This window comes from Heteronotia binoei, chromosome 13 (genome assembly GCF_032191835.1).
Source record: "Heteronotia binoei isolate CCM8104 ecotype False Entrance Well chromosome 13, APGP_CSIRO_Hbin_v1, whole genome shotgun sequence".
Taxonomy (NCBI): domain Eukaryota; kingdom Metazoa; phylum Chordata; class Lepidosauria; order Squamata; family Gekkonidae; genus Heteronotia; species Heteronotia binoei.
In genome coordinates, this window is record NC_083235.1 from 12234105 (window position 1) to 12260646 (window position 26542).

General features: G+C 50.9%; 1 protein-coding gene across 1 annotated transcript; it reads right to left on the reverse strand.

Moving 5' to 3' along the window:
• Window positions 1-19708: 19708 nt before the first annotated feature.
• On the reverse strand, window positions 19709-23836 carry LAGE3 (L antigen family member 3). Its single transcript, XM_060252059.1, has 3 exons — window positions 23711-23836; window positions 21551-21679; window positions 19709-20197 (listed from the first exon to the last, which is right to left on the reverse strand). The coding sequence occupies exons 1-3, from the start codon at window positions 23752-23754 to the stop codon at window positions 20086-20088; spliced, it is 285 nt and encodes a 94-aa protein (XP_060108042.1). The 5' UTR covers window positions 23755-23836; the 3' UTR covers window positions 19709-20085.
• Between the last annotated feature and the right edge of the window lie 2706 nt (window positions 23837-26542).

Sequence of the window (26542 nt, forward strand, 5' to 3'; positions counted from 1 at the left end):
GGATATCTCAAAATTAGGGCTGCTAATTCCCAGGTGGGAGCAAGGGATCTTCAGGTTTGGAGGCCCTCCCCCTGCTTCAGGGTCATCAGAAAGCAGGGGAGGGGAAGGAAATGTCTGCTGGGCATTCCATTATTCCCTATGGAGAATGATTCCCATAGGGTATAATGGTCCGTGGGTATCTGGGGCTCTGGGGGGGGCTATTTTTTTGAGGTAGAGACACCAAATTTACAGTGTACATCTGATGCTCTCCTCAAAACACCCTCCAAATTTCGAAAACATTGGACCAGGAGGCTCAATTCTGTGAGCCCCCAAAGAAGGTGTCTCTATCCTTTATTATTTCCAATGAACAGAAAGCATTTAAAAGGTGTTAAAAGGTCAAGGTGCAAGCACCAGTTGTTTCCGACTCTGGGGTGACGTTGCTTTCACAATGTTTTCACAGCAGACTTTTTACGGGGTGGTTTGCCATTGCCTTCCCCAGTCATCTACACTTCCCCCACACCCCTCCCCAGCAAGCTGGGGACTCATTTTACCAACTTTGGAAGGATGGAAGGCTGTCAACCTGGAGCCGGCTACCTGAAAACCCAGCTTCTGCTGGGATTGAACTCAGGTCATGAGCAGAGGGCTTCAACTGCAGTACTGCAGCTTTACCACTCTGCGCCACGGGGCTCTTAAAAGGTGTGCAGTCCCTTTAAATGTGAAAGCCAGAGCTCCCTTTGGAGTTCAATTATGCTTGTCACAGCCTTGGTCCTGGCTCCACCCCCAAAGTCCCCAGATATTTCTTGAATTGGACTTGGGAACCCTATTAATGGTGGCTCTCTTGCCCAGAGACCAGCTCCCACTTGCTTGGGGTTTGTAGTGAGGGCAACTGCGCCCTTTGTGTGATGTTTGTTGGATATCTCAAAATATCTGGTTGGGCGCTACATAAAATGGAAGGCTGGGAGAGATGGGTGCCAAGGTCACCGCTTGCCTAGGGCACAAAAAAAAAACTTGGGCCAACCCTGGAATGGTCACCATACACAGTCAGTTTGGACTTGTGGATCACCATACTGAAAAGGTTGGGAATCACTGGCGCCGAAGACGGCAGGGCCTCTGAATAGGGCAGCCAGCCAAGGGGAAGCAGGTGTGTTTTGAAGAGGAGCATTGGGAGCCGTCCAGGCGCATGAGGAGAAAAGACGAGGGGAAGTGGCAGAGAAGAGAAGGAACTGCCGTGAAGAGAGCTACGTGTGACCGTGGCCGGCCAAATCCACCTCTTTAGGCCTCTTAAGTTTATTCTGTTTTTCAAGATTCACCTGAGGAGAAGAGTAACGGAGTCTGGCAAAGAGCACAAAGCGACTCGTATTTCGGATGCAGCAGGCAAAGTCTGTTTTCCTCTCAGACCGTTTTTTCATTTGTGTGTCCGAAGTATCATGACCCAGTGTGGGTTTGCCTCGTTTTCACATATGGAAATGCATCCCCCTAAGATCATCACGCACATATGTTAGTGGCCCTGCTGTATTTCCTGTTCACGCTTTTCTCCTCATGTCAACACCAGTCGAAGTGACACAGGGAACGCACCCCCCACCCCCTTGCAGCCACCAGAGACTTCTGTTGTACGGGGGACACATCTGCCACAAAGGGACATATGCTTTGCTTAAGGGTGCGAAGACTTGCTGGCGTCTGAAATGAGCCATGGCTGTCTCGAGAGCGCAACCCCGGAAGTCAAGCCAAGAAAATGAGTGTGCCGCTTGGCTCTGGTGCCATAATAGAAGGCAGAACTGTACAGTGAAAGGACTGCCGTGGCAAGAATTCAGCTAGCTGTCAGCAGCGTATTGATTTGCATAATTCAGGCCAATTAGAAGATATCTGAGGGGACTTCTTGATAATTCAGTCACTCAGGCAGATGCTGAGCAAGTAGAATGAGATGAAATGCCCCTTTTTCAGATGCCAGAAACTGTAAGGTCACGTTGCATCCGTCCGCAATCTCAGAGGTCAGTTAACTTAAGAAGATATCTGAGCAGGCCTCATTTTGGGCTGGGGGGAAGCAGAGCTCTAAATTTTATGGTGCTCTTTCTTTCTTACCTCCCCACCCCCCGCCTCAAGAAAAACCTTGCTTCTGGGCTTCATTGTTCAACCCCCCCCTGTGAGAATTTTGCTGAACTCTAAGATTTGACAAACTTTCTAATATTTTCCCCACAAAAAAAATGGGGAAAGAACCAAAACATTTCAAGCAGACGGATGGAGATCTTCCTCATGCCACTGTGGCCACATAGGAGAAAGTAATTGAAAAAGTATGAAGGGAGTAAGGTTTTCTTATGACAATTATAGTTCAAGAAGCATTTGAAGGTAGATGCTGAGCTGATGTGATTTAGTACACCTTCCGGTGATGTCAGGGGTGGGGGGCATATGCAAACAAGTAGTGCTGAGTTCCGGCATCTCTTTTTCTACGAAATGACCCCTGTATCTTAGGGGAGCTTCTTGATAATTCAGTCAGAGGAGAGGACCTCTGGGACTTCTTGATTCCCTTAACCCCACTTTGGATTTGACCTCTAAATTTAGTCATTCCAAAATTTGGCGGCTTTAACATACAAGATCGCTTTTGTTTCATGAGGAAGACTTAGGACCCAGCAGCTGTACGTCCTGGGCCTGTAAACCTGGCTCAATTTTTATAATCTTGGATGGTCTTCTAACCTTAGAAGTTGGCACCAATCCTGGCTCTGGTAACTAACATACTTGTGTGACAGCATATAAAAATGTAGTAATTTTATTACATTATAAGCCCGTCATTCCCCCGGCAAGCTGAAGACACCATACACGGTTTCCCTTCATTTTTATGGTTTCAACAATCTTGTCGGATAGGTTGAGAGAACACCTCAGGAGGAAGGTCACACAATCAAGGGATTTGAACCCAGGTTTCCCTGGGCTTGGTTTAAAACCCTTGACTACCAGACCACCCTAGCACTCAAGAGAACTGCTGATCAGATTTGCTTTGGAGAATATTAAATGTAGGTGTCCAGAAAGGAGGTATTGTAGAATTGGAGGAATGTGTCTTTCAGTACCTTTTTCTCAGACTAAGGTGTCTCAGCCAGATTCTATTATATCCTAGAGGAACAGTGTAGCGTAGGGTTTAGAGTGAGCCCGGTTCAAATCCTAACTCAGTGTAGCGTAGGGTTTAGAGTGAACCCGGTTCAAATCCTAACTCTGTTGATACTTGCTGGGTGACCTTGGGTCAGTCACACGCTCTCTGCCTAACCTACCTCTCAGGGTTGCCATGAAGGCAAAATGGAAGACAGAAGAATGATGCAAGTCATCTTGGGTCCCCAATTGGGAAGAACAGCAGAATATAAATACAATAAATTAATATTTACATCTCTCCCTCCCTCCTCCCTCCCCGTCTACTTTCCTTCCCTCCTCCCTCCCTCCAGTTTGGTGTAGTGGTGAAGTGTGCAGACTCTTATCTGGGAGAACCGGGTTTGATTCCCCACTCCTCCACTTGCAGCTGCTGGAATGGCCTTGGGTCAGCCATAGCTTTTGTAGGAGTTGTCCTTGAATGGGCAGCTTCTGGGAGAGTTCTTTCAGCTCCACCCACCTCACAGGGTGTCTGTTGTGAGGAAAGAAGATAAAGGAGATTGTAAGCTGCTCTGAGATTTGGAATGGAGGGTGGGATATAAATCCAATATGATGATGTTCTTTTCTTCCCTCCCAGCTCTCAAACATCCTTTTTAAATAATCCTGAATGGTTTTCTTGTCTTGCGGCTCTCAAACATCTGACATTTATTCTACGTGGCTCTTACGTTAAGCAAGTTTGGCCACCCCTGGTATATTCACATGCACAATAAATATACCACACAGGGGAACTGACCTCAGGAGACTGGCCTCCCTTTCAAGGCTGGATTCGAACGCTGGCCAAGGATGCCATTTCCTGTGTCCAGATTCTCCCTGCCCTGTTTGCGGTAAGGAGGAGTGATTTGCAGAGACAACCCCGGCTGACCCGCTGCCTCTCCCCGGCACTGCTGCCCCAGCCACGGCCGCCGCCATTGCTGCCGGCCAGCCTGCCACGCTCTCCCGCTTCATTAGGCCTCACCTCGCGGGCTTCCCGCACCATTAATAAAGCCTCGAACATTGTTAATTGCTTCCCTGTCTGAGAAGAGGCTTGGGGGCAGCGGCTCCAGCAGCGCAGCCCGGCTGTTAATAATCCTGCCTCAGCAACCTGTTGCTCGCCACTGTGGCTAAAGAGTTGGGTGGGAGCCATTACTCTTCCTGGGTGCTTCAGAGCTGGGGGGGGGGGCGGGGGCGTCATTGGCAGCCAGGCCCTTGTGGGCACTGAGGCAGCCCTGCCTCCACTGGTTGCCAGCCTCCAGGTAGCACCTGGCGATCTCCAGCTATTACAATCGGTTTCCAGGCAACAGAGGTCAGTTCCTCTGGAGAAAATGGCTGCTTTGGAGGGTGGGCTGTTTGTTTGGCGTGATACTCTGCTGAGGTCTTTCTCCCACCCAAACCCTGCCTTCTCCTGGCTCCAATCCCCCCCCCCCCAAAAAAAATCTCCAGGTATTTCCCAACCCAGAGCTTAGGCTTGCCAAACTCCAGGTGACACAGGATAAAGGTAGGGTTGCCAATCCCCAGGTGGGGGCAGGGGATCCCCCGGTTTGGAGGCCCCCCCTGCTTCAGGGTCGTCAGAAAGCGGGGGGAAGGGAGGGAAATGTCTGCTGGGAACTCTGTTATTCCCTAGGGAGATTTATTCCCATAGAAAATCATGGAGAATTGATCCGCGGGTATCTGGGGCTCTGGGGGGGCTGTTTTTTGGGGCAGAGGCACCAAATTTTCAGTATAGCATCTAGTGCCTCTCCCCAAAATACCCCCCAGGTTTCAAAAAGATTGGACCAGGGGGTCCAATTCTATGAGCCCCAAAAGAAGGTGCCCCTATTCTTCATTATTTCCTATGGAACAAAAGAATTGAAAAGGTGTGCCATCCCTTTAAATTTGATGGCCAGAACTCCCTTTGGAGTTCAATTATGCTTGTCACAGCCTTGATCTTGGCTCCACCCCTAATGTCTCCTGGCTCCAACCCCAAAGTCCCCAGATATTTTTTGAATTGGACTTGGCAACTCTAGATAAAGGTTATAAAACCTCCGCAAAAACCAGCCTCAAAACATTAAGTAGAACTAACAGACAATATGAATATATTCTTAACGGTAAGCGAAATTTATCACATAGAATGAAAGGGACAATACACAAACCACGCCCGAACGCAACGTTTCCAACAAGCAGTCAATGCAAGGAATTTTTTTCAAATTGGCGGTTCAGGCTGGTCTAAGATCCGTTTCTCAATGGAGTCCATCGCTCGAATTCTTGTCAAGGAAACAGGTGGAGTGGTGTATCGCAGCAAGGCGATTGAAGAACACGACAGGGCTGTACAAAATTCCCAGTTTCGCTCAGAGCTTCCACGAGCTGCATCAATACATATGGAATTTTAAACACCATCCATACATTAAGCAATAACAAAATTCAGTTCTGTAGGTGGATACCAACCTTCAAAACGCTAAATACAATTTTTCCGAAGAAAGCGAAGCTTCAAACACTCAGCAACAATTCCCACAGTGAAAACCAGTATCCACCTAATTATGTAGCAAGTATAACGTCACAACTTTGCTTAAAGATACAGACATCCTATCAAAACCAGTACAAACAATTTTACAGCAGAGAAATCTACATACAAATTCACAGCGGAGAAGTCTACATACAAACTATTTCAACTGCTCTCCAGTTGATGGAAACCAGTTTCCCTGGAGAAAATGGCTGCTCTGGAAGTTGGGATGCCAATCCCCAGGTGGGGCAGGGAAAAGGTACACAGACCTCCGCGAAAAACCAGCCTCAATAATAACAAAAGCCTTACCAATGCTTTATAAACATAGAACTATATTTTATGCACAGAAAGTGAAATTAATCGCACTGAGAGGAAAAGAACGCTGACTACGCCCACACCCAGAGTCTCACAAACAGCAATGAATGCCGATCTCTCAAAAAAAGAAAGGTCCACGCTGTGGTGAAGAGGTCAATTCTCAAATGGAGTCCAATGCTCCAAATCCTTCTTCCAAAAGTGAAAGGTGAAATAGTCCAATGCAGCAAGGCACGTAGGAAACGCGACAGGGTTGTACGCGGTGCCCTGTTTCACTCAAAGCTTCTTCACGCTTCAAAATGCCATCGTTCAATTTTCAAAAGAGAACAAAGCTTCAGAATTCTTAGCAATAACTTCGGCGTTGGAGTAAGCAAGCAATATGTTGTCGAAGGTTTTCACGGCCGGAGTCCATTGGTTGTTGTAGATTTTCCGGGCCACACAGCCCGGAAAATCGACAACAACCAGTAAGCAAGCAGTCCTTCCATTCCAAAGGAATCCTCAGTCCAGACCTTTGCAACTGTCACTTGGGTGTGCTAGGTTTGCCAAGTCCAATTCAAGAAATATCTGGGGACTTTGGGGGAGGAGCCAGGAGACTTTGGGGGTGGAGCCAGGAGACATTAGGGGTGGAGCCAAGATCAAGGCTGTGACAAGCAAAATTGTTCTGACAATCACAAAAGGGAGTTCTGGCCATCACATTTAAAGGGACGGCACACCTTTTCAATTCCTTCCTTCCATAGGAAATAATGAAGGATGGGGCACTTTCTTTTGGGGCTCATAGAATTGGACCCCCTGGTCCAATCTTTTTGAAACTTGGGGGGTATTTTGGGGAGAGGCACTAGATGCTATACTGAAAATTTGGTGCCTCTACCCCAAAAAACAGCCCCCCCCAGATACGCGGATCAATTCTCCATGATTTTCTATGGGGATAAATAGAGTGCCCAGCAGACATTTCCCTCCCCTCCCCCCACTTTCTGACGACACTGAAGGGGGGGAGGGCCTCCAAACCGGGGGATCCCCTGCTTCCCCCTTGGGATTGGCAACCTTATTTCCCCACCAATTCCAGGCGCCCAGAAAAACCCAGCCAGGCGCCTTGGAGTGGAATAAAAGGTGATAGCTGCCCCCAAGGAGGCCGCCATTTCCCAACCTGGCCGCCTCTTCTCTGGGAGGGAAGAAACCTTCCGGGGCTCCTCCAGGGGACAGAGCGGCGAGCAGGCCTGGCGAGGCGGGGAAGGCCGGCCTCCTTCGGCTGGGTAAGGCTGCTCCCTCTGAAGTGAGGGGCTTCTCCTCTCTCCCCGCAAATGGCAATGGCGGCTGCAAGGGGAGGCGGGCGGGCTGCTCGCTGGCCTGGAGACGCCGCTTCTCCTCGGCTGCTCCCCTAGAGGGCCCGCCGCTGCTCTCACTTCCGCAGCCTGCAAAGGGACCGGGCAGGGGCGGAGGGAGGTGATGCTGCTGAGCCCAGCCGGGCCCTTAGGAGGGCGGCCGCTTGCTGCCGGCCTTCGTGGACGCTCCCCGTGGAAACCGGAGCAGAGCGTGTCAGTGTGCGGGTGTGCGCATATTGCGCCGCTGCAGCCCCGAGGGAAAGGGAGGGGAGGCGTTGCGCAGGGCAGGGGGCAGCAGGGCCGGGGCAGGGCAGCAGCGGTGGGGCGGCGTGGCGGAGAGCAGGGCCCCGCAGCCAGGCCCAGCGCCAGCAGCACCGCCGGCAGCCCCGAGGCCGCGGCCAGCAGCCGCCCGCGCCGTCCGAAGCCCCCCGCCGGCCTCAGCAGCTGCCACTGCAGCCCCAAGGGAGGGAAGGGGAGCTGCCCGGGAGCGCCGTCGAGGGCCGGTTGGTGGCGGCGCGGACAGGCCACTAGCTGCCGCCTCCTCCTCTCCGCTCCCGGGTCTGTTGGCTGGTGGGAAGGCCCGGCCCAGGCGCCCCCCCCAGCTCTCTCCCCCCCCACCCCCCGCCCCCAGATTTTTTGAAAGCGGGGGTTGAGGCTCAAAATTCGGGGGTCCCCCGCCAGGGCAAGAGGGTTGGGAAGCCTAATGTGTGCAAATAGTTGGAATCTTGCCGTGCTCAGAATTATTATTGAAAGCTTGTTAAAGTTTCAAGTGAAATGAGGGAACACAAAGTACTACCTCGTCGCTGTGCCGTGGTGTTGTGTCAAAAGGATCGTTTTGGAACTGAAACGTTACCTGTTTTCCTCAGGAGCAGCGTTCCCTCTAAGCTGAGTTAGTGTGAGCTAGCTCACAATTTTTTAGCCTCCAGCTCACAAATTTTTGTCTCAGCTCAGGAAAAACGGCCCTAGAGAAGAAGGAGAAGAAAAATTGCAGATTTATACCCCGCCCTTCTCTCTGAATCAGAGACTCAGAGAGGCTTACAATCTTCTCCCCCCACAACAGACACCCTGTGAGATGGGTGGGGCTGAGAGGGCTCTCACAGCAGCTGCCCTTCTCCTGTGAGAGCCATGGCTGATCCAAGGCCATTCCAGCAGGTGCAAGTAGAGGAGTGGGGAATCAAACCCGGTTCTCCCAGATAAGAGTCCACGCACTTAACCACTACACCAAACTGGCTCTCAAACTAATTTATGCAGTAGCTCCCAACTTTAATGCCAGCAGCTCCCAACTTTAATGCCTGTAGCTCACAAAGTAGAATTTTTGCTCACAAAACTCCACAGCTTAGAGAGAACATACCTCAGGAGACATTCTGGACCAAGGATTCCTTTGAAATCGAAGGACTGTTTGCTCACGCTTGAAAGGACATTGATGTGGCTTCAATATATCATTACAGCCCTTCCTTCTATACTTAACATTGGCGTTCTAAATATACGTTTATAGTGTGTTTTGTATGAGAGTGCGTGAGTACATTATGTTATTGCTCATCTATTATTTGTTTCTTTGGAGGCTGGTCGTCACGGAACCAGGATAGAGAAGGTAGAGAAAGAAGTATTTTTCTCCCTTCCTCACAATACAAGAACTTGTGGGCACTCCATGAAATTGCTGAGCAGTCAGGTTAGAACAGCTAAAAGGAAGTCCTTCTTCACCCAAAGGGTGAGGAACACATGGAATCCACTGCCACAGGAGGTGGTGGCAGCTACAAGCATAGGCAGCTTCAAGAGGGGATTGGATCAGTATATGGAGCAGAGGTCCATCAGTGGCTATTAGCCACAGGGTATAGATGGAACTCTCTGTCTGGGGCAGTGATGCTCTGTATTCTGGATGCATGGGGGGCACAGTGGGGGGGGCTTCTAGTGTCCTGGCCCCACTGGTGGACCTCCTGATAGCCCCTGGGTTTTTTGGCCACTGCGTGACACAGAGTGTTGGACTGGATGGGCCATTGGCCTGATCCAATATGGCTTCTCTTATGCTCTTACGTTCTTAACCCTAGGGTTATTTCCAGTCAGCACCTGAAGGTTCAAATCCAGATTAAAGGGGTGGAATCTTCTGGATGCCCTCCCACCAGAAGTCCAGCACCCCACCCGTATTCCTCAGCCTCTTCTGGGTGTGGCCCTCCAAGGTGGGGGAGAAACCCACATCCCTAGGGTTGGCAGGTCTCTGTTGGAAAATATCTGGAGACTTTGGGGGTGGAGCCTGTAGAAGGCGGGGTTTGGGGAGGGGAGGGGCCTCAGCAGGGTCCAATGCCACAGAGTCCCTCCTCCAAAGCAGCCATTTTCTCCAGGGGAGCCGACCTTTGCCAGCTGGGGAGCGGTTGTCAAAGCGGGAGATCTCCAGGCCCCACCTGGAGGCTGGCAACCCTACACATCCCTGTTGAACGCTCCTCTCTCGTTCCAAGCCAGCCAACGCCTAAGCAGCCGTGCCCCACCCAGCCAGCCTCTCTCGCCTTATAAATCTTCTCCACCCTGACATATTCCCTCCCCCCCCCCCTTTCTGGGTAGAGACGAAGGGGAGATTATAATGTGAATCGGATAGAAGTTCAGAGCAGCCTCATAAAGATTAATTACGAGCCAGGGGCTTTTAGCAACTTAATCGCGTACGGAACTGGCAGCATCCGATGCCAACTGCATCTTTCGCTGGGGAGAGGCGGGAAAGGGGTGGGGGTGGGAATGCGTCTGGGTGCCTGGGCTGGATCCTCAGTGCTAGAAAGGGAGGGGGATCTATCTATTGGGCGGGGTCAGGGGTCAGTGCCAGGACACTGGGCTCCTATCTTGGACTTGCAGGGTTGCCAGGTCCAATTCAAGCCAGGATTCTCTCCGGATGGAGCCAGAAGCAAGGTTGTGACAAGCAGAGTTGAACTCCAAAGGGAGTTCTGGCCACCACATTCCTTTTCAATGCCTTCCCTCCATTGGAAATAATGAAGGATAGGGGCACCTTCTTTTGGGGCTCATAGAATTGGACCTCTTGGTCCAATCTTTTTAAAATTTGGTGGGTATTTTGAACAGAGGCACTGGATGCTATGCTGCAAATTTGGTGCCTCTACCTCAAAAAAACAGCCCCCTCCAGAGACCCACAGATCAATTCTCCATTATACTGTATGGGAATTGTTCTCCACAGGAAATAATGGAGTGCCCAGCAGACATTTCCCTCCCCCCCCCACTTTCTGATGGCCCTCCAAACTGGGAGAGCCTCCAAACTGGGGGATTCCCTGCCTCCACCTGGGGATTGCAATCAAATAAAACAAACCACTCTGTGAAAAATGCTATTACAAAATATAATCAATGCAAGGAAAAGAGTGCATTTCAGCAACCTCATAATTTTACATACCGCATGTGCATATTTATGCACATATATACACCATTGTGCAAATAGTTCAAAATATAAGTCCAGAAAAGAGCTCCACGGACCGCTAGCAGAGTTAAGCCCTTTTCGGACAGCCAGCTCCTTCCTCCAGGGAGTGTCTTGCAAAACCTGCAGTATAGGTGTAGAAAATATTCACAATGTTCAGTTCTTTCACAAATTCATGCATAATTGGGACGCTGCTGCCTCCATCTGGTCAGCAAGTTAATTGCAATGCAATTAACTTGCTGACCAGATGGAGGCAGCAGCGTTTCAATTAGCCTCCAGCTCACATCTTTTTGTCTTAGCTCAGGAAGGATGACCCCTGAGGTTAAAATGCTTTCCCTAGGAAGAAACGTTAAAACGCACCTGCTAGCATGGGTCAACCATAGGTCTGGCAGAGGTTGTCCTTGAAAGGGCAGCTGCTGTGAGAGCCCTCTCCAGCCCCACCCACCTCACAGAGTGTCTGTTGTGGGGGAGGAAAGTAAAGGAGATTGTGAACCGCTCAGAGATTCTTCAGAGTAGAGTGCGGGATATAAATCCAATATCTTCTTCTTTAGCTTGGAGAAACGTCCACTGAGGGGTGACATGATAGAGGTAGACAAAATTATGCCTGGGATAGAGAAGGTACGAGAACTCGTGGACATTCAAACGTAAATACAGTTTACATTTTCTCCAGGGGAGCTGAACTCTGCCAGCTGGAGATCAGTTGTAAAAGCAGAAGATCTCCAGGCCACACCTAGAGGAGGCTGGCAACCCTAAACACAACGTAAATTTTAGTTGCATTACAGTAAGAATACTGGAACTTCTATTATATAGGAGAGCCAGTTTGGTGTAGTGGTAAAGTGAGTGGACTCTTATCCGGGAGAACCAGGTTTGTTTCCCCACTCCTCCACTTGCAGCTGCTGGTATGGCCTTGGGTCAGCCAGAGCTCTGGCAGAGGTTGTCCTTGAAAAGGGCAGCTTCTGTCAGCAGTAGAGAGAGCCAGTTTGGTGTAGTGGTTAAGTGTGTAGACTCTTATCTGGGAGAAGAACCGGGTTTGATTCCCACTCCTCCTCTTGCAGCTGCTGGAATGGCCTTGGGGCAGCCATAGCTCTCATAGGAGTTGTCCTTGAAAGGACAGCTGCTGTGAGAGCCCTCTCAGCCCCACGCACCTCACAGGGTGTCTGTTGTGGGGGGGAGAAGACACAGGACCTTAGAAGCCGCTCTGAGTCTCTTATTTAGAGAAAAGGGCGGGGTATAAATCTGCAGTCTTCTTCTTCTTCCAGGGCCCTGTGCTCCTTGACCATCTGTGCTGGCCGACCCTGCAGGTCCCTGGGGGGCAATAAAGAGCCACTCCGGGTGAGGATTTCCAGAGGCCAGATGTGACCGGACCCCTGGCTGAAACCAGAAAGGGCAGCCTTTTGCAGAGCGCTCCAGGGCTCCCCAGAGACTCAGGGGGGCTTCAACAGCTGCTTAGAATCCGGTCGGTGGGCTCAGGTGGGCGGAGAGATCCCATCTCTCTGCTGACAGCTGTGGGGGGGGGGGAGGAAGCAAAGCAAGCAAAAGCAGCAGCCAGAAGCTGATAGAAAGAGGGCTACGAGTCCCATTGGCCCAGCAGTTTGGGTTTGGGGTGGGGTTGCCAAATCCAAGTCTAGAAATACCTGGGGACTTTGGGGGTGGAGCCAGGATACATTGGGGGTGCAGCCAGCAGCAAGGTTGCAACAAGCGCGATTGAACTCCTAAGGGAGTTCTGGCTATCACATTTAAAAGGACCGCACGCCTTTTAAATACCTTCTCTCCACTGGAAATAATGAGGGATAGGGGCACCTTCTTTAGGGGCTCATAGAATTGGACCCCCTCGTCCAACCTTTTGGAAACTTGGGGGAGGGGGCTGTTTTGAACATATGAATCTATGAAGCTGCCTTATACTGAATCAGACCCCCCCTCAGTCCATCAAAATCAGTACTGTCTACTCAGACTGGCAGCGGCTCTCCAGGGTCTCAAGCTGAGAGTTTTCATGCCTACTTGCCTGGACCCTTTTTAGTTGGAGATGCCGGGGATTTGAACCTGGGACCTTCTGCTTACCAAGCAGATGCTCTACCACTGAGCCGCCATCCCTCCCCTAAGGAGAGGCACTGGATGATATGCAAAAAACAGCCCGCTCCAGAGCCTCAGATACCCACAGATCAATTCTCCATTATACCCTATGGGAATCGGACTCCATAGGGAATACTGGGGTGCTCAGCAGACATTTCCCTCCCTTCCCACCCAGCTTTCCGATGAGTAGGGGGAGGGCTCCAAACCAGGGGATCCCCTGCCTCCACCTGAGGATTAGAGAGAAGCCTAGAGTTGCACAGGACAAAGCGACTTATACAACACCACAAAAAAAAAACTGTGGAGAATAACGAATAAATCATGACAATTACAAAAAAATATAATTAATTTTTAAACACGACAACATCACATATTATTGCGCATTATCGAGAATCCGTGAATACAAGGTATAAAGTGCAGAGAATAAATTTTCAAAAGGGCTTGCAGTTAATCATGCCCATTGCCGACTTAAGACGCTTGAAGACTCGGCGGGACAAATAAAGTGCCAGCGTCAACCGTGTTGCGAATGCAGCTAGTTCTTGTTTTTCAGAGCTTTGAAAAACCCACCTGAGGATTGGCAACCCTAGGAATGGATAGAAAGGGGGGCACGAGTCCCATTAGGCCCAGCAGTTTGGGTTTGGGGTGGGGTTTGAGACTTCCAAGATTTTCCTTTATTTTACAAAGAAGTGGAGGGGGGGCAGAGAGGATTGGGCCGGGATAGGCAGTATACAGCGGGCAAGGGTGCCATCTGGTGGCCGCCAAAAGCATTTCAGCCAAGCGGGAGCAGCTTCCCTTCCGCTGGCTCCTTCTCCCTTTTCTCATCCGTCGCTGAAGCACCTCCGAGCCACCATCCTCCCCAGAAACGCTCCTTTTAAAGTCAGGATGATCTCAGAGCCCGGGATCGCTTGGATCCCCCCCCTCCTGCCCCCCCAGGAGTCCTGCTGGCACCCTGCCGCCTGCATTCCCCCCCTACCCCCACCCCAGTAATGGTAGCTAGGAATGCATAATGAATGAGGGCAGAAGAGATGAACGGAAAATGCATATTTTGGCAGCAGACGATGCCAGGAGGACCCGCGGAAATAAGCAAGGGAGGGGGGGAAACCTCTCCTTGGTGTGCAAGAAATGCTCCTAGGGTTCAGGGGGGGCAGGGGGGGTTGCTTGCCCTGGGCGCTGATGGGGGGGGGCGCCAAACTGGGTATGGAGTCCATTGTATTCTATGGGACCATAAGATAGAATGGCCCATAAGGGGGCACCATTTTTTTCATTTTGCACCCCCTCAAAAAACATGTCGATCCGGTCCTGCTAGGGTTGCCAATCCCCAGGTGGGGGCGGGGGATCCCCCGGTTTGGAGACCCTCCCCCTGCTTCAGGGTCATCAGAAAGCAGAGGGGGAGGGAAATGTCTTCTGGGCAGTCCGTTATTCCCTATGAAGACCGATTCCCATAGGGTATAATGGGGAATGGATCTGTGGGTATCTGGGGCTCTGGAGGGAGCTGTTTTTTTGAGGTAGAGGCACCGAATTTTCAGCATAGCATCCAGTGCCTCTCTTCAAAACATCCGCCAAGTTTCAAAAAGATCGGACCAGGGGGTCCAATTCTATGAACCCCCAAAGAAGGTGACCCTATCCTTCATTATTTCCAATGGAGAGAAGGCATTTAAAAGTTGTGCGGTCCCTTTAAATGCGATGGCCAGAGCTCCCGTTGGAGTTCAGTTATGTTCAACGTAATGGTGTTCAACAATCTTGCTACTGGCTCCACCCCAATGTCTCCTGGCTCCGCCCCCAAAGTCTCCTGGCTCTGCCCCCAAAGGCCCCAGCTATTGCTTGAGTCTGACCTGGCAACGCTATCGGCTCCTGACTGCTGCTTTCGCTTGCACTGTCGGAGGTCCTGGCGTGGGATGATTCACAGAGCTGGAATTCTGAGATTCTTGCTTTAGGACCTTTTTAGGAATGGGAGAAAGTGCATTTAGGGGCGGGAGGGGAAGCAGGGAGGCGGATCAGGGGAGGAGGGTCTCCCAGGGAGGAGGCAGCACCCTTTTCCCTGGCAGAACAGCAGTTCGGAGCGAACGCTGATGGATGGAGCTTATGTCACTGCGGATAACGCTTCCCAGGCTGACGGCATCCTCTCCTCTTCCTAGCCCATCCTTCAAGCGCTTGGGCTTTGGCACCCTTTCGCTTCTGAACCGAGGGCCACGGGAAACAAAAGAGAGCCAAACCGGGCCAGTTTCAAGGCAGAGAACGCCACGGAAAGCCACTGTCCATCTCACACACATCCATGAGAATGCACATCTGTGTGCTTGTTGCACTGGCAAACTGTTGTCTTCAGGCAAATGCAATTTTGAGCTGCATTAGCAGAAGTCTAGTGTTCAGATCACATGAAGTGATGGAATCGCTTTGCTCTGGTAAGGCCTCACCTGGAGTCTCGTGTTCAGTTTTGGGCACCACGTTTTAAGAAGGATGTAGAGAAGCTGGAACGGGTCCAGAGGAGGGCAACAAAGATGATGATGGGTCTAGAGACCAAGTCCTACGAAGAAAGGTTGAAGGAGCTGGGGAAGTTTAGCCTGGAGAGGAGGTGGCTGAGAGGTGATAGGATCACCATCTTCAAGTACTTGAAGGGCTGTCATCTAGAGCAGGGGTGGCCAATGGTAGCTCTCCATTTTTTTGCCTACAACTCCCATCAGCCCCAGCCAGCATGGCCAATGGCTGGGGCTGAGGGGAGTTGTAGGCAGAAAACATCTGGAGAGCTACCGTTGGCCACCCCTGATATAGAGGATGTTGTGGAATTGTTTTCTGTGGCTCCAAAAGGTAGGACCAGAACCAACGGGTTGAAATTAAATCAGAAGAGTTTCCGGCTCAACATTAGAAAGAACTTCCTGACCGTTAGAGCGATTCCTCAGTGTAACAGGCTTCCTCGGGAGGCAGTGGGCTCTCCTTCCTTGGAGGTTTTTAAACAGAGGCTAGATGGCCATCTGACAGCAAAGAAGATCCTGTGAATTTAGGGGGAGGCGTTTGTGAGTTTCCTGCATTGTGCAGGGGGTTGGACTAGATGACCCTGGAGGTCCCTTCCAACTCTATGATTCTATTATTCAGGCACATACCTAGGGTGGAGGGAAATGTAATGTGTGAAGTGTCCCATATACCTCCCCTTCTAAAGGCCGTCCCTGCTGGTTGGGTTGGTCTCTCCACCTTCTGAGCAACTGCAAATTCTTGCCATTCATTCCGACCTAAGATTAAATGTTAATGCACAAATTTAACACATCTGGGATTCTGCTTTCATGCACGCGCACACAAAGCAAGCTCCTGTACTTCTGACAGGCTATCTGGCAAAACTAATTCAGCAGGTAACGCATTTCCCAGGATGGAAACGGGGATAAGCTACACCAGTTGGATTTCTGCTTTTCATTAGCCCTCGGACGGCGGAGAGCTCTACCTTTAAAGGCACAAGCCAGGAAAAAAGAACACCTTTACCTGCATAAGCGCCAAGTGCGGCCATTACTAGTATTACTTCCCCACGGAACCAGTCATTCGCCAACGACAACATAACCCTACCAATGAACTTCTATGTGGATCACACGCAGGACAACAGAAGATAAAAATTGGAAAGAACGAGCAAGCTGAGGAGATATATGCCGGGAAATGGCGGTTCAGGCTAACCTGAACTGGTCAGATCTCATAAGCAAAGCACACTCGGCCCTGGCTAGGGGGTTACTTGGATGGGAAACCACCAAAGAAATCCAGGGTTGCTACGCAGAAGCAGGTGATGGCAAAACCACCTCTGTTCCTCTCTTGCTTTGATCCGGATGGCCAGGTCTTGGAAGCTCAGGAGTCAGTTCTGGCCGGTATTGGGATGGGAGACCACCAAGGAAGTCCAAGGTTGCTAGCCCTGCTCGTCTCTTGTCTCGAAAACCTTCTGAGGCCACTCTAAGTCAGCAACGGCTCAACAGCACTTGCTGGAATTTCCAGCCCAGCTGGAACCAGATCAACCGTTTCTCATTTGAGTCCCTTAAGAACTATGCCGCCCGGACCCAGAGACTTACTCTCTCTCATAGTCCTAGAATTTCATCTCTTTGTTACCTCCATCGGACGCAGCTCCTCAAACCTTCTTTCCAAATGCAGCAACTCCAGTGTGGGTGACAAGTCACCTTATTTTGGAGCCTAAAAGCCCTCTCTCCCTACTGGCCTTCCCATCTTGTCAAAGCACATGGAGATTGTGAGCCGTTCGGAGATTCAGAGCATAGGAAAGGAAAAGTCCCCTGTGCAAGCACCAGTCGTTTCCGACTCTGGGGTGACGTTGCTTTCACAACGTTTTCACGGCAGACTTTTTACGGGGTGGTTTGCCATTGCCTTCCCCAGTCATCTACGCTTCCCCCCAGCAAGCTGGGGACTCATTTGACCGACCTCGGAAAGATGGAAGGCTGAGTCAACCTCGAGCCACCTACCTGAAAACCCAGCTTCCATCGGGGATCGAACTCAGGTCATGAGCAGAGCTTAGGGCTGCAGTACCTCAGCTTTAACACTCTGCGCCACAGGGCTCTTTTCAGAGCATAGGGCAGGATATAAATCCAATACCACCACCTTCTTTCTTCTTCATCACCTGGAGATCAGTTGTAATACCCATGGCTTTTTTTGTAGAAAAAGCCTAGCAGGAACTCATTTGCATATTAGGCCCCACCCCTGCAATCACCATTGTTTCACGCGGGCCTTTTTAAGCCCAGCTGGAACTCATTTGCATATTAGGCCACACCCCCTGGTGCCAAGCCAGCCAGAACTGTGTTCCAGTGCGTTGCTGTTCGGGGGGGGGGGAGCCCTGGTAATGCTAGATCTCCAATCGCATGAAGCCCCAGGGTACAGAGAGAAAGAATACCACATTTTGACCCGTCTCTTAACCCACTTAGGGTGAAACTCATTCAGTGGTTATGGGTGAGCCGTTCCTCCCCCATCAGTAAAAACGGAACAATTCTACGCATCCCAGCATATTACTCCAAAATTTCTGGAGAATCGAAGCCTGCAGTTCTTCTGTCAAATCCATAGCAGGTATTTCACGCCAGAATTTTCTGTATGTTGTGTTACTGCTGCCCTCGCTCTTCTGGTATTTCCTCGAAACAGCCTGTTTATGCAAAACCGTCTCATCCAACACCATCTGTTTCCCTTGAGACGTCCACCTTTCATAGCGAGGCCCTGTTTAGCTTTCAACACCAGTGTGCCGTTCGCCATTTTATTTCTGGTTCACGTCAGAACCATCAGAGTGGTAACTTGAGACAGATCTGTACCGTCATATATATATATATATATATATATATATATATATATATATATATATATATATATATATATATATATATATATAGCTAAATTTGTTTTGCTTCACACCAATTTGGTCTTGGCGAGACGGTGCGATACACTATTATCACAGCTTCAAGACTACAAGTCCCATGCTGCTGTGCCGTTGAAAATACAACAGTGTTGAGATCCTACGCAAACTCACCTGGGAGTTAGCTTAGGGTTGGCAGGTCCCCTTGCTCATCTGGTGGGGGGATTCGGGAGGCGTTCTGGGGACATCCCCAACATGATGTCACACAGGGGTTGCTCTAGTTTTTGGGCAAACTCGTATCTGGGAGACTCGTGCGGTGTCCGGGGGTTTCTTCCATGTGTGCAGACTTGTATCTGGGAAAACGGCTTTGGTTCCCCACTCCTTCACTTGCAGCTGCTGGAATGGCCTTGGGTCAGCCATAGCTCTCGCAGTTGTCCTCGAAAGGGCAGCTGCTGTGAGAGCCCTCTCAGCCCCACCCACCTCACAGGGTGTCTGTTGTGGGGGGGGGGAGAAAACATAGGAGATTGATAGCCGCTGAGACCCTGATTCAGAGAGAAGGGCAGGGTATAAATCTAGTCTTTTTCTTCTTCCATAAATGGGAGCCATTTTTCTAGGTAGGTGGTGGGACTGTTTTCTGATTCATTAATACTTTCAGCAATTTTGTCATATATAAAATAGTCCCAGACAGAGGTGGAATTCTAGCAGGAGCTCCTTTGCATATTAGGCCACACACACCCTGATGTAGCCAATCCTCCAAGAGCTTACAGGGCTCTTCTGACAGAACCTACTGTAAACTCTTGGAGCATGGGTATAAGAAAGCAATAAAACAGTAATATATCTCATACTCATGCTACCCAGATCAAAGGTTTGGAGAGCCAGTTTGGTATAGTGGTTAAGTGTGCGGACTCTTATCTGGGAGAACTGGGTTTGATTCCCCACTCCTCCACTTGCAGCTGCTGGAATAGCCTTGGGTCAGCCATAGCTCTGGCAGAGGTTGTCCTTGAAAGGGCAGCTGCTGTGAGAGCCCTCTCCAGCCCCACCCAACTCACAGGGTGTCTGTTGTGGGGGAGGAAGGGAAAGGAGATTGTGAGCCGCTCTGAGACTCTTCGGAGTGGAGGGTGGGATATAAATCCAATATCTTCATCTACCTCACAGGGTTTCTGTTGTGGGGGAGGAAGGTAAAGGAGATTGTGAGCCGCTCTGAGACTCTTCGGAGTGGAGGGCGGGATATAAATCCAATATCTTCATCTACCTCACAGGGTGTCTGTTGTGGGGGAGGAAGGGAAAGGAGATTGTGAGCCGCTCTGAGACTCTTCGGAGTGGAGGGCGGGATATAAATCCAATATCATCATCTTCTTCTCAATTTGTTAATTTTACTATTCTGTCACTGGATCTTAAATTTGTACCATTTTGCATTCTAAACCACTGCCTACCAGCTATATGTAGCTCTGTTCACTGTACCCGATTCCTCGTCTGATGAAGTGTGCTTGGAGCACACGAAAGCTTACGTTCTGAATAAAACTTTGTTGGTCTTAAAGGTGACACTTGACTCCTACTTTGTCCTACTGCTTCAGACCAACACGGCTGCCCACTTGGATCCACCCCATAAAAAGTCTGCCGTGAAAACTTTGTGATGCGACGTCACCCCAGAGTCGGAAACGACTGGTGCTTCTACAGGGTGCTTCTACCTTGACCTTTACTTTAGGGGTCTTTTTTTAGCCCTCTTACACACTAATCCAGGAGCCTTGAAAAATAACCTTTATTAAGACTTGGCGACCCATAACATTGTACATTTAACTCATTGATCAAAAGAATCCGTCAGCTTAAACAAACCCGTCCCCGTTCACCACAAAGACCCTGAGGACAGGAAAGGGTACCAGATAACTCGTCGATGTCTCCAGGTTGTACTTATTTTATGCTAAGGCAGTCCAGGTTTGCCAGCTCCCAAAGCGCACTGATATTCTTGCGCATCAGAAGACGGCCTTGCGCCTATCGACATCGCTTCGAGGATAGATTGTCTCGGGCTTCCTTTGACACCCGGGACGTCCAGAGCAGTTTTGTGTCCAACCGGGGCCGTCTGGAATCCTGTCTCTTCCCAGCTCTTGGGCGCAACAGCTCCTTACACCACAGGGGGGCCAAAGAGGTCCATTGCCTCCACCACCAAGGAGAGAAGCTCCAGAAAGGAATTGATGGAAACACGCAGTATGCGGGCCTCGTCTGCTCTCCAGTGCCTGAAAGAAACGGAAAAACGGCTGGGGTCAAAACCTGGGCGCTGAAGTCTCTTGCATCGTAATGGGGTATCCCCCAGTGCTGTTCCAGTTCTCTAATTCGGGCTGCTCGACTCGCCCCAGCCCCCAACTCTGTCTCTGCAGCATTCTTTGAATTCCATGGCCCCTTCAGGACCAACAAAGGTGCCTCCGAATTCAAACTCTGGTCTACTGCTTCAGACTAACTCCGCTGCCCACCTGGATCTATCTGCAGTGTTCTGTTATCATCAGCGGGACACACACAAATCCTGCCCCCTCTTTGACCAATTCAGGGAACTACAAAAGTAAAGCTGATTTTGTAGTCATTCCCAAATAACTTCACTGCCACAGGAGGTCTACAAGCATAGACAGCTTCAAGAGGGGATTGGAGAAGCATATGGAGCAGAGGTCCATCGGGCTACTAGCCACAGTGTTTTGTTGGAATTCTTCTATCTAGGGCAGTGATGCTCTGTATTCTTGGTGCTTGGAGGGGCACAGTGGGAGGGCTTCTAGTGTCCTGGCCCCACTGATGGACCTCCTGATGGTGCCTGGGTTTTTGGCCACTGTGTTGGACCAGATGGGCCACTGGCCTGATCCAACATGGCTTCTCTTATGTTCTGGGTCAGTGTTCTGTATACTGGGTGCTTGGGGGGGCACAGTGGGAGGGCTTCTAGTGTCCTGGACCCACTGGTGGACCTCCTGATGGTGCCTGGGGTTTTGGCCACTGTGTGACACAGTGTTGGACCGGATAGGTCACTGGCCTGATCCAACATGGCTTCTCTTATGTTCTTATGTCTGGGTCAGTGTTCTGTATTCTGGGTGCTTGGGGGGGACAGTGGGAGGGCTTCTAGTGTCCTGGCCCCACTGGTGGACCTCCTGATGGCACCTGTTTTTTTTTGGCCACTGTGTACCACAGAGTGTTGGATTGGATGGGCCTTTGGAAGTCAAGGTAAACAACATCTATCGGGTCTCCTTTGTCCACATGTTTGTTCACCCCCTCAAAGAACTGTAACAGGTTAGTGAGGCAAGATCTTCCCATGCAGAACCCATGCTAAGTCTTCCTCAATAACCCGTGTTCATCAATGTGCCTACTCATTCTGTCCTTGATAATGCTTTCTACCAACTTTCCCGGTATTGAAGTCAGACTGACTGGACTGTAATTTCCCGGATCTCCTCTGGAACCCTTTTTAAAGATAGGGGTGACATTTGCTACCTTCCAGTCCTCAGGAACAGAGGCTTCTCTTATGTTCTTAAAAGATCTGCCCATCGGCAGCCCACCCACCCACCCACCCACGCACACACACACCTTCCTTCTGAGAAGGGCCACATGATACTCACACATGCAAAACGTTCTCCTTCACATTCAGTTCCTTGCTGATTCCTCCTTTGCGGGGCTCAGGATCCGGGGACAAGGAACCCAGCGCGATCCGGGCTAGTGGCGACGACGGGAAAGGGATGCTGAGCTCACTAACGTAGGGGGCAGTCGTAAGGAACATAAAAAGGACAAGAATGCAGGTAAAAGCTCTCCCCCTGCCTGCGTTTCTGACAAGCTAGACTTGGGCAGGAGTCCCCAGCACAGTGTCCATGGGTGCCCACAGCCATTTCTCCCTATGGTTGCCAGGTCCAATTCAGGAAATATCTGGTTATTTTGGGGGAGGAGCCAAGAGACATTGGGGAGGAGCCAGGAGACATTGGGGAGGAGCCAGGAGCAAGGTTGTGAGAAACATAATTGAACTCCACAAGGAGTTCTGGCCAGCACATTTAAAGGGACTGCACACCTTTTCAATGCCTTCCCTTCCTTTGGAAACAGTGTGGCGGGGCAGAGGGGAAAGGAACAGGTGATTTTGGGCTCCCCTTTATTTTTAATAGGATATTCTCCGCAGGGAACCCAAGCTGGGCCTGGGAAACTTGGACCCGACTCATTAAAAACCTTTTGGCCTTCAACAACAAAAATCAGGTAAAATAAAAACCTCAGTAAAGTAAAACATCAGTGGCTATTAGCTACAGCTTATTCTTGGGAGCTTCTGTCTGGGGCAGTGATGCTGTGTATTCTGGGTGTTTGGGGGGGGGGGCAGCAGTGGGAGGGCTTCTAGTGTCCTGGCCCCTCTGATGGACCTCCTGATGGCGCCTGGGTTTTTCGGTCACTGCGTGACACAGAATGTTGGACAGGATGGGCCACTGGCCTGATCCAGCATGGCTTCTCTTATATTCTTATGTCTGGGTCAGTGATGCTCTGTATTCTGGGTGCTTGGGAGGGGGCAGAGTGGGAGGGCTTCTAGTGTCCTGGCCCCTCTGATGGACCTCCTGATGGCGCCTGGGTTTTTCGGCCACTGTGTGACACAGAGTGTTGGACTGGATGGGCCATTGGCCTGATCCAACATGGCTTTTCTTATGTTCTTATGTCTGGGGCAGTGATGCTCTGTCTTCTGGGTGCTTGGGGGGGCACAGTGGGAGGGCTTCTAGTGTTCTGGCCCCACTGATGGACCTCCTGATGGTGCCTGGGTTTTTTGGTCACTGTGTGACACAGAGTGTTGGACTGGATGGGCCACTGGCCTGATCCAGCATGGCTTCTCTTGTGTTCTTAAAGGGGCCCACAGGACTGTAGACTGTGCCACAGAGTCTGGAAGAAATGCAAGTTCAGAAATGCTAGAACAGGGTTGGCCAAACTTGCTTAACATAAGAGCCACAAAGAACAATAAAAAGACCACAGATTTATACCCCACCCTTCTCTCCGAATCAGAGTCTCAGAGTGGTTTACAATCTCCTTTATCTTCTCCCCCCACAACAGACACCCTGCGAGGTGGGTGGGGCTGAGAGAGCTCTGACAGAAGCTGCCCTTTCAAGGACAACTCTGTGAGAGCTATGGCTGACCGAAGGCCATGCCAGCAGGTGCAAGGGAAGGAATGGGGAATCAAACCCGGTTCTCCCAGATAAGAGTCCGCACACTTAACCACTATCCCAAACATCAGACTTTTGAGAGCCACAAGACAGGGAGGGAGGCAGTGAGGGAGGAGGCAGGCAAATAGATGGGGGGAGAGAGAGAGATGGAAAGAAAGCCACTTTAACTTTAAATGCATTCTCTACCCCGCAGGCTGGCTTGGTTTAGCGGAGTGATTTAAAGAGACAAATGCCTTCTCCAAGCCAGCCGAGGGGGCGGGAGGGAAGGCTTTGAGAGCCACACAACATGTGTGAAAGAACCACATGCGGCCCCAGAGCCACAGTCTGGCCACCCCTGTCCTCGAGTGCCATCCCATCCCAGCTCCTTCCTAAACTACACCTCCCCAATCTCCAGGAATTTCCCAAGCCAGCGTTGACAATTTTCAAGAGGAGATGGGGGGGTGTCTCCTCCCTCCCCTTGCAGGCCACGCTTGCAAAGGGGAAAACCCTCCGCCTCCCTCCCTGCAAGAAAGCTCTCCAACCCGCAAGCCCCGTTCCCACGTGCGCCGGCCAGCGCGCATTCCCCTCCCCCGGGCCTTTGCCTGCACCGTGCACGGATACAACGCCAGCCCGGGCCGGGGCCCCGCAGCCTCTCCGCTCGCCATAGCTGCTTCAGGTGGGCGTGGCCAGAGGCGGGACACGTGAACAAAAGGGGCGGGAGGAAAGCGAGGCCCGCCTCTTCCCTGCAGGGAGGGGGGGAAGAGGAGCAGCTTGCTTTTTTTTTTTTTTAACCGTACCGTTTTTAATCATTAAAGGATTTACATACAATTTAAATATTAACGTTGGGGTAGGCATTTGTGGGCTTCCTGTATTGTGCAGGGGGTTGGACTAGATGACCCTGGAGGTCCCTGCCAACTCTATGGTGCTATGACTTCTATGATACAAAAATCCACCAAGAAGCAACAAAAAGAGACCTTCGCTCCCCGGGTTGTTTTGAGCCAGAAAGGCAAGGGACTTTTCCCCTCCTCTCCCTCCTTTGCAAGGCATTTTGGTCCTGCGTCCTGACTATGAAAAAGAGAGCCCCGTGGCGCAGAGTGGTGAAGCTGCAGTACTGCAGTCGGAGCCCTCTGCTCATGACCTGAGTTCGATCCCGGCGGAAGCTGGGTTCAGGTAGCCGGCTCCAGGTTGACTCAGCCTTCCATCCTTCCGAGGTTGGTAAAATGAGGACCCAGCAATGGGGGGGAAAGTATAGATGACCGGGGAAGGCCATAGCAAACCACCCCGTAAAAAGTCTGCCGTGAAAATGTTGTGAAAACAACGTCACCCACCCCAGAGTTGACTGGTGCTTGCACAGGGGATTACCTTCACCTTTTTACTGACTATGAAAAGGGTTACAGCGGTGGCCAAACTGTGGCTCGGAAACCACATGGGGCTCTTTTACACACAACTGTGTGGCTCTTCAAAGTCCCCACCGTTTAGGGTTGCCAATCCCCAGGTGGGGGCAGGGGATCCCCTGGTTTGGAGGCCCTCCCCCCGCTTCAGAGTCATCAGAAAGCGGAGGGGGGAGAGAGGGAAATGTCTGCTGGGCCCTCCATGATTCCCCATGGAGACCGATTCCCATAGGGGATAATGGAGAATTGATCCACAGGTATCTGGGGCTCTGGAGGGGCTGTTTTTTTTGAGGTAGAGGCACCAAATTTCCAGCATAGCATCCAGTGCCTCTCCCCCAAACCCTCCAAGTTTCAAAATGATTGGGCCAGGGGATCCGATTCTATAAGCCCCCAAAGAAGGTTCCCCTATCCTTCATTATTTCCAGTGGAGGGAAGGCATTTAAAAGGAGTGCGGTCCCTTTAAATATGATGGCCAGAACTCCCTTTGGAGTTCAATCCTGCTTGTTCCTTGCTTCTGGCTCCACCCCCAATGTCTCTTGGCTCCACCCCCAAAGGCCCCAGATATTTCTTGAATTGGGTTTGGCAACCCTAATCCCGTTGGCCATCTGGGAAAAAGCATTCCTCTCTTTAAATCGCTTTTCCAAACCAGCCAGTGGCTTGGAGAATGCCTTTAATGTTGCTTTCTTTCCACCTCTCTCTCCACCCCTCTATTCTCCTCACTCTCTCCTGTCTTGCAGCTCTCAGACCTCTGATGTTCATGTCTTGTGGCTTTCAAACATCTGATGTTTATTCTGGGTGGCTCTTATGTTAAGCAAGTTTGGCCTCCCTTGGGCTAGAACAAACTTCCAGTGGCACCTTTAAGACCAACAAAAGAGTTATGGGTGCAAGCTTTGATGTGCACGCACGCTTCTTCAGATAGATAGTCTGAAGCAGTAGAACAAAGCTGGAGTCCGGTGGCGCCTTTAAGCCTAACCAAAGTTTGTCGGGTATAAGCTTTTGTGTGCGCACATGCACACCTTCAGCTCTGTTGTTGAGATCCGAGGCATGTGCATGAAACCTCGCACCATGAAAGAACGTGGTAGTCTTAAAAGCTGCTCCCGGACTCAAACTCAGTTCTGTTGCTTCACCCAGGTGTGGCGAAACTATGGCTCATGTGGATCTTTTACACATATTGAGTGGCTCTTGAAGCTGGGAGGGCTTCTAGTGTCCTGGCCCCACTGATGGACCTCCTGATGGCACCTGGCTTTTTTGGCCACTGTGTGACACAGAGTGTTGGACTGCATGGGCCATTGGCCTGATCCAACATGGCTTCTCTTATGTACTTATGTCTGGGGCAGTGATGCTCTGTCTTCTTGGTGCTTGGGAGGGGCAACAGTGGATGGGCTTCTAGTGTCCTGGCCCCACTGATGGACCTCCTGATGGCACCTGGCTTTTTTGGCCACTGTGTGACACAGAGTGTTGGACTGCATGGGCCATTGGCCTGATCCAACATGGCTTCTCTTATGTTCTTATGTCTGGGGCAGTGATGCTCTGTCTTTTTGGTGCTTGGGAGGGGCAACAGTGGATGGGCTTCTAGTGTCCTGGCCCCACTGATGGACCTCCTGATGGCACCTGGCTTTTTTGGCCACTGTGTGACACAGAGTTTTGGACTGGATGGGCCTTTGGCCTGATCCAACATGGCTTTCCTTATGTTCTTATGTCTGGGGCAGTGATGTTCTGTATTCTTGGTGCTTGGAGGGGAGGCACAGTGGGAGGGCTTCTAGTGTCCTGACCCCGCTGATGGACCTCCTGATGGCACCTGGCTTTTTTGGCCACTGTGTGACACAGAGTGTTGGACTGGCCAGTGGGGTGATCCAGAATGGCTATTCTTACGTCTTGTGATGCTCTGAATTCTTGGTGCTTGTGGGGGGCACAGTCGGAGGGCTTCTGGAGTTCTGGTCCCCTGGTGGACCGCCTGATGGCTCCTGGGTTTTGGCCACTGTTTGACATAGTGTTGGACGGGACGGGCCACTGACCTGATCTGACGCGGCTTCTCTTGCATTCTTATCGGTGAACCCATTAG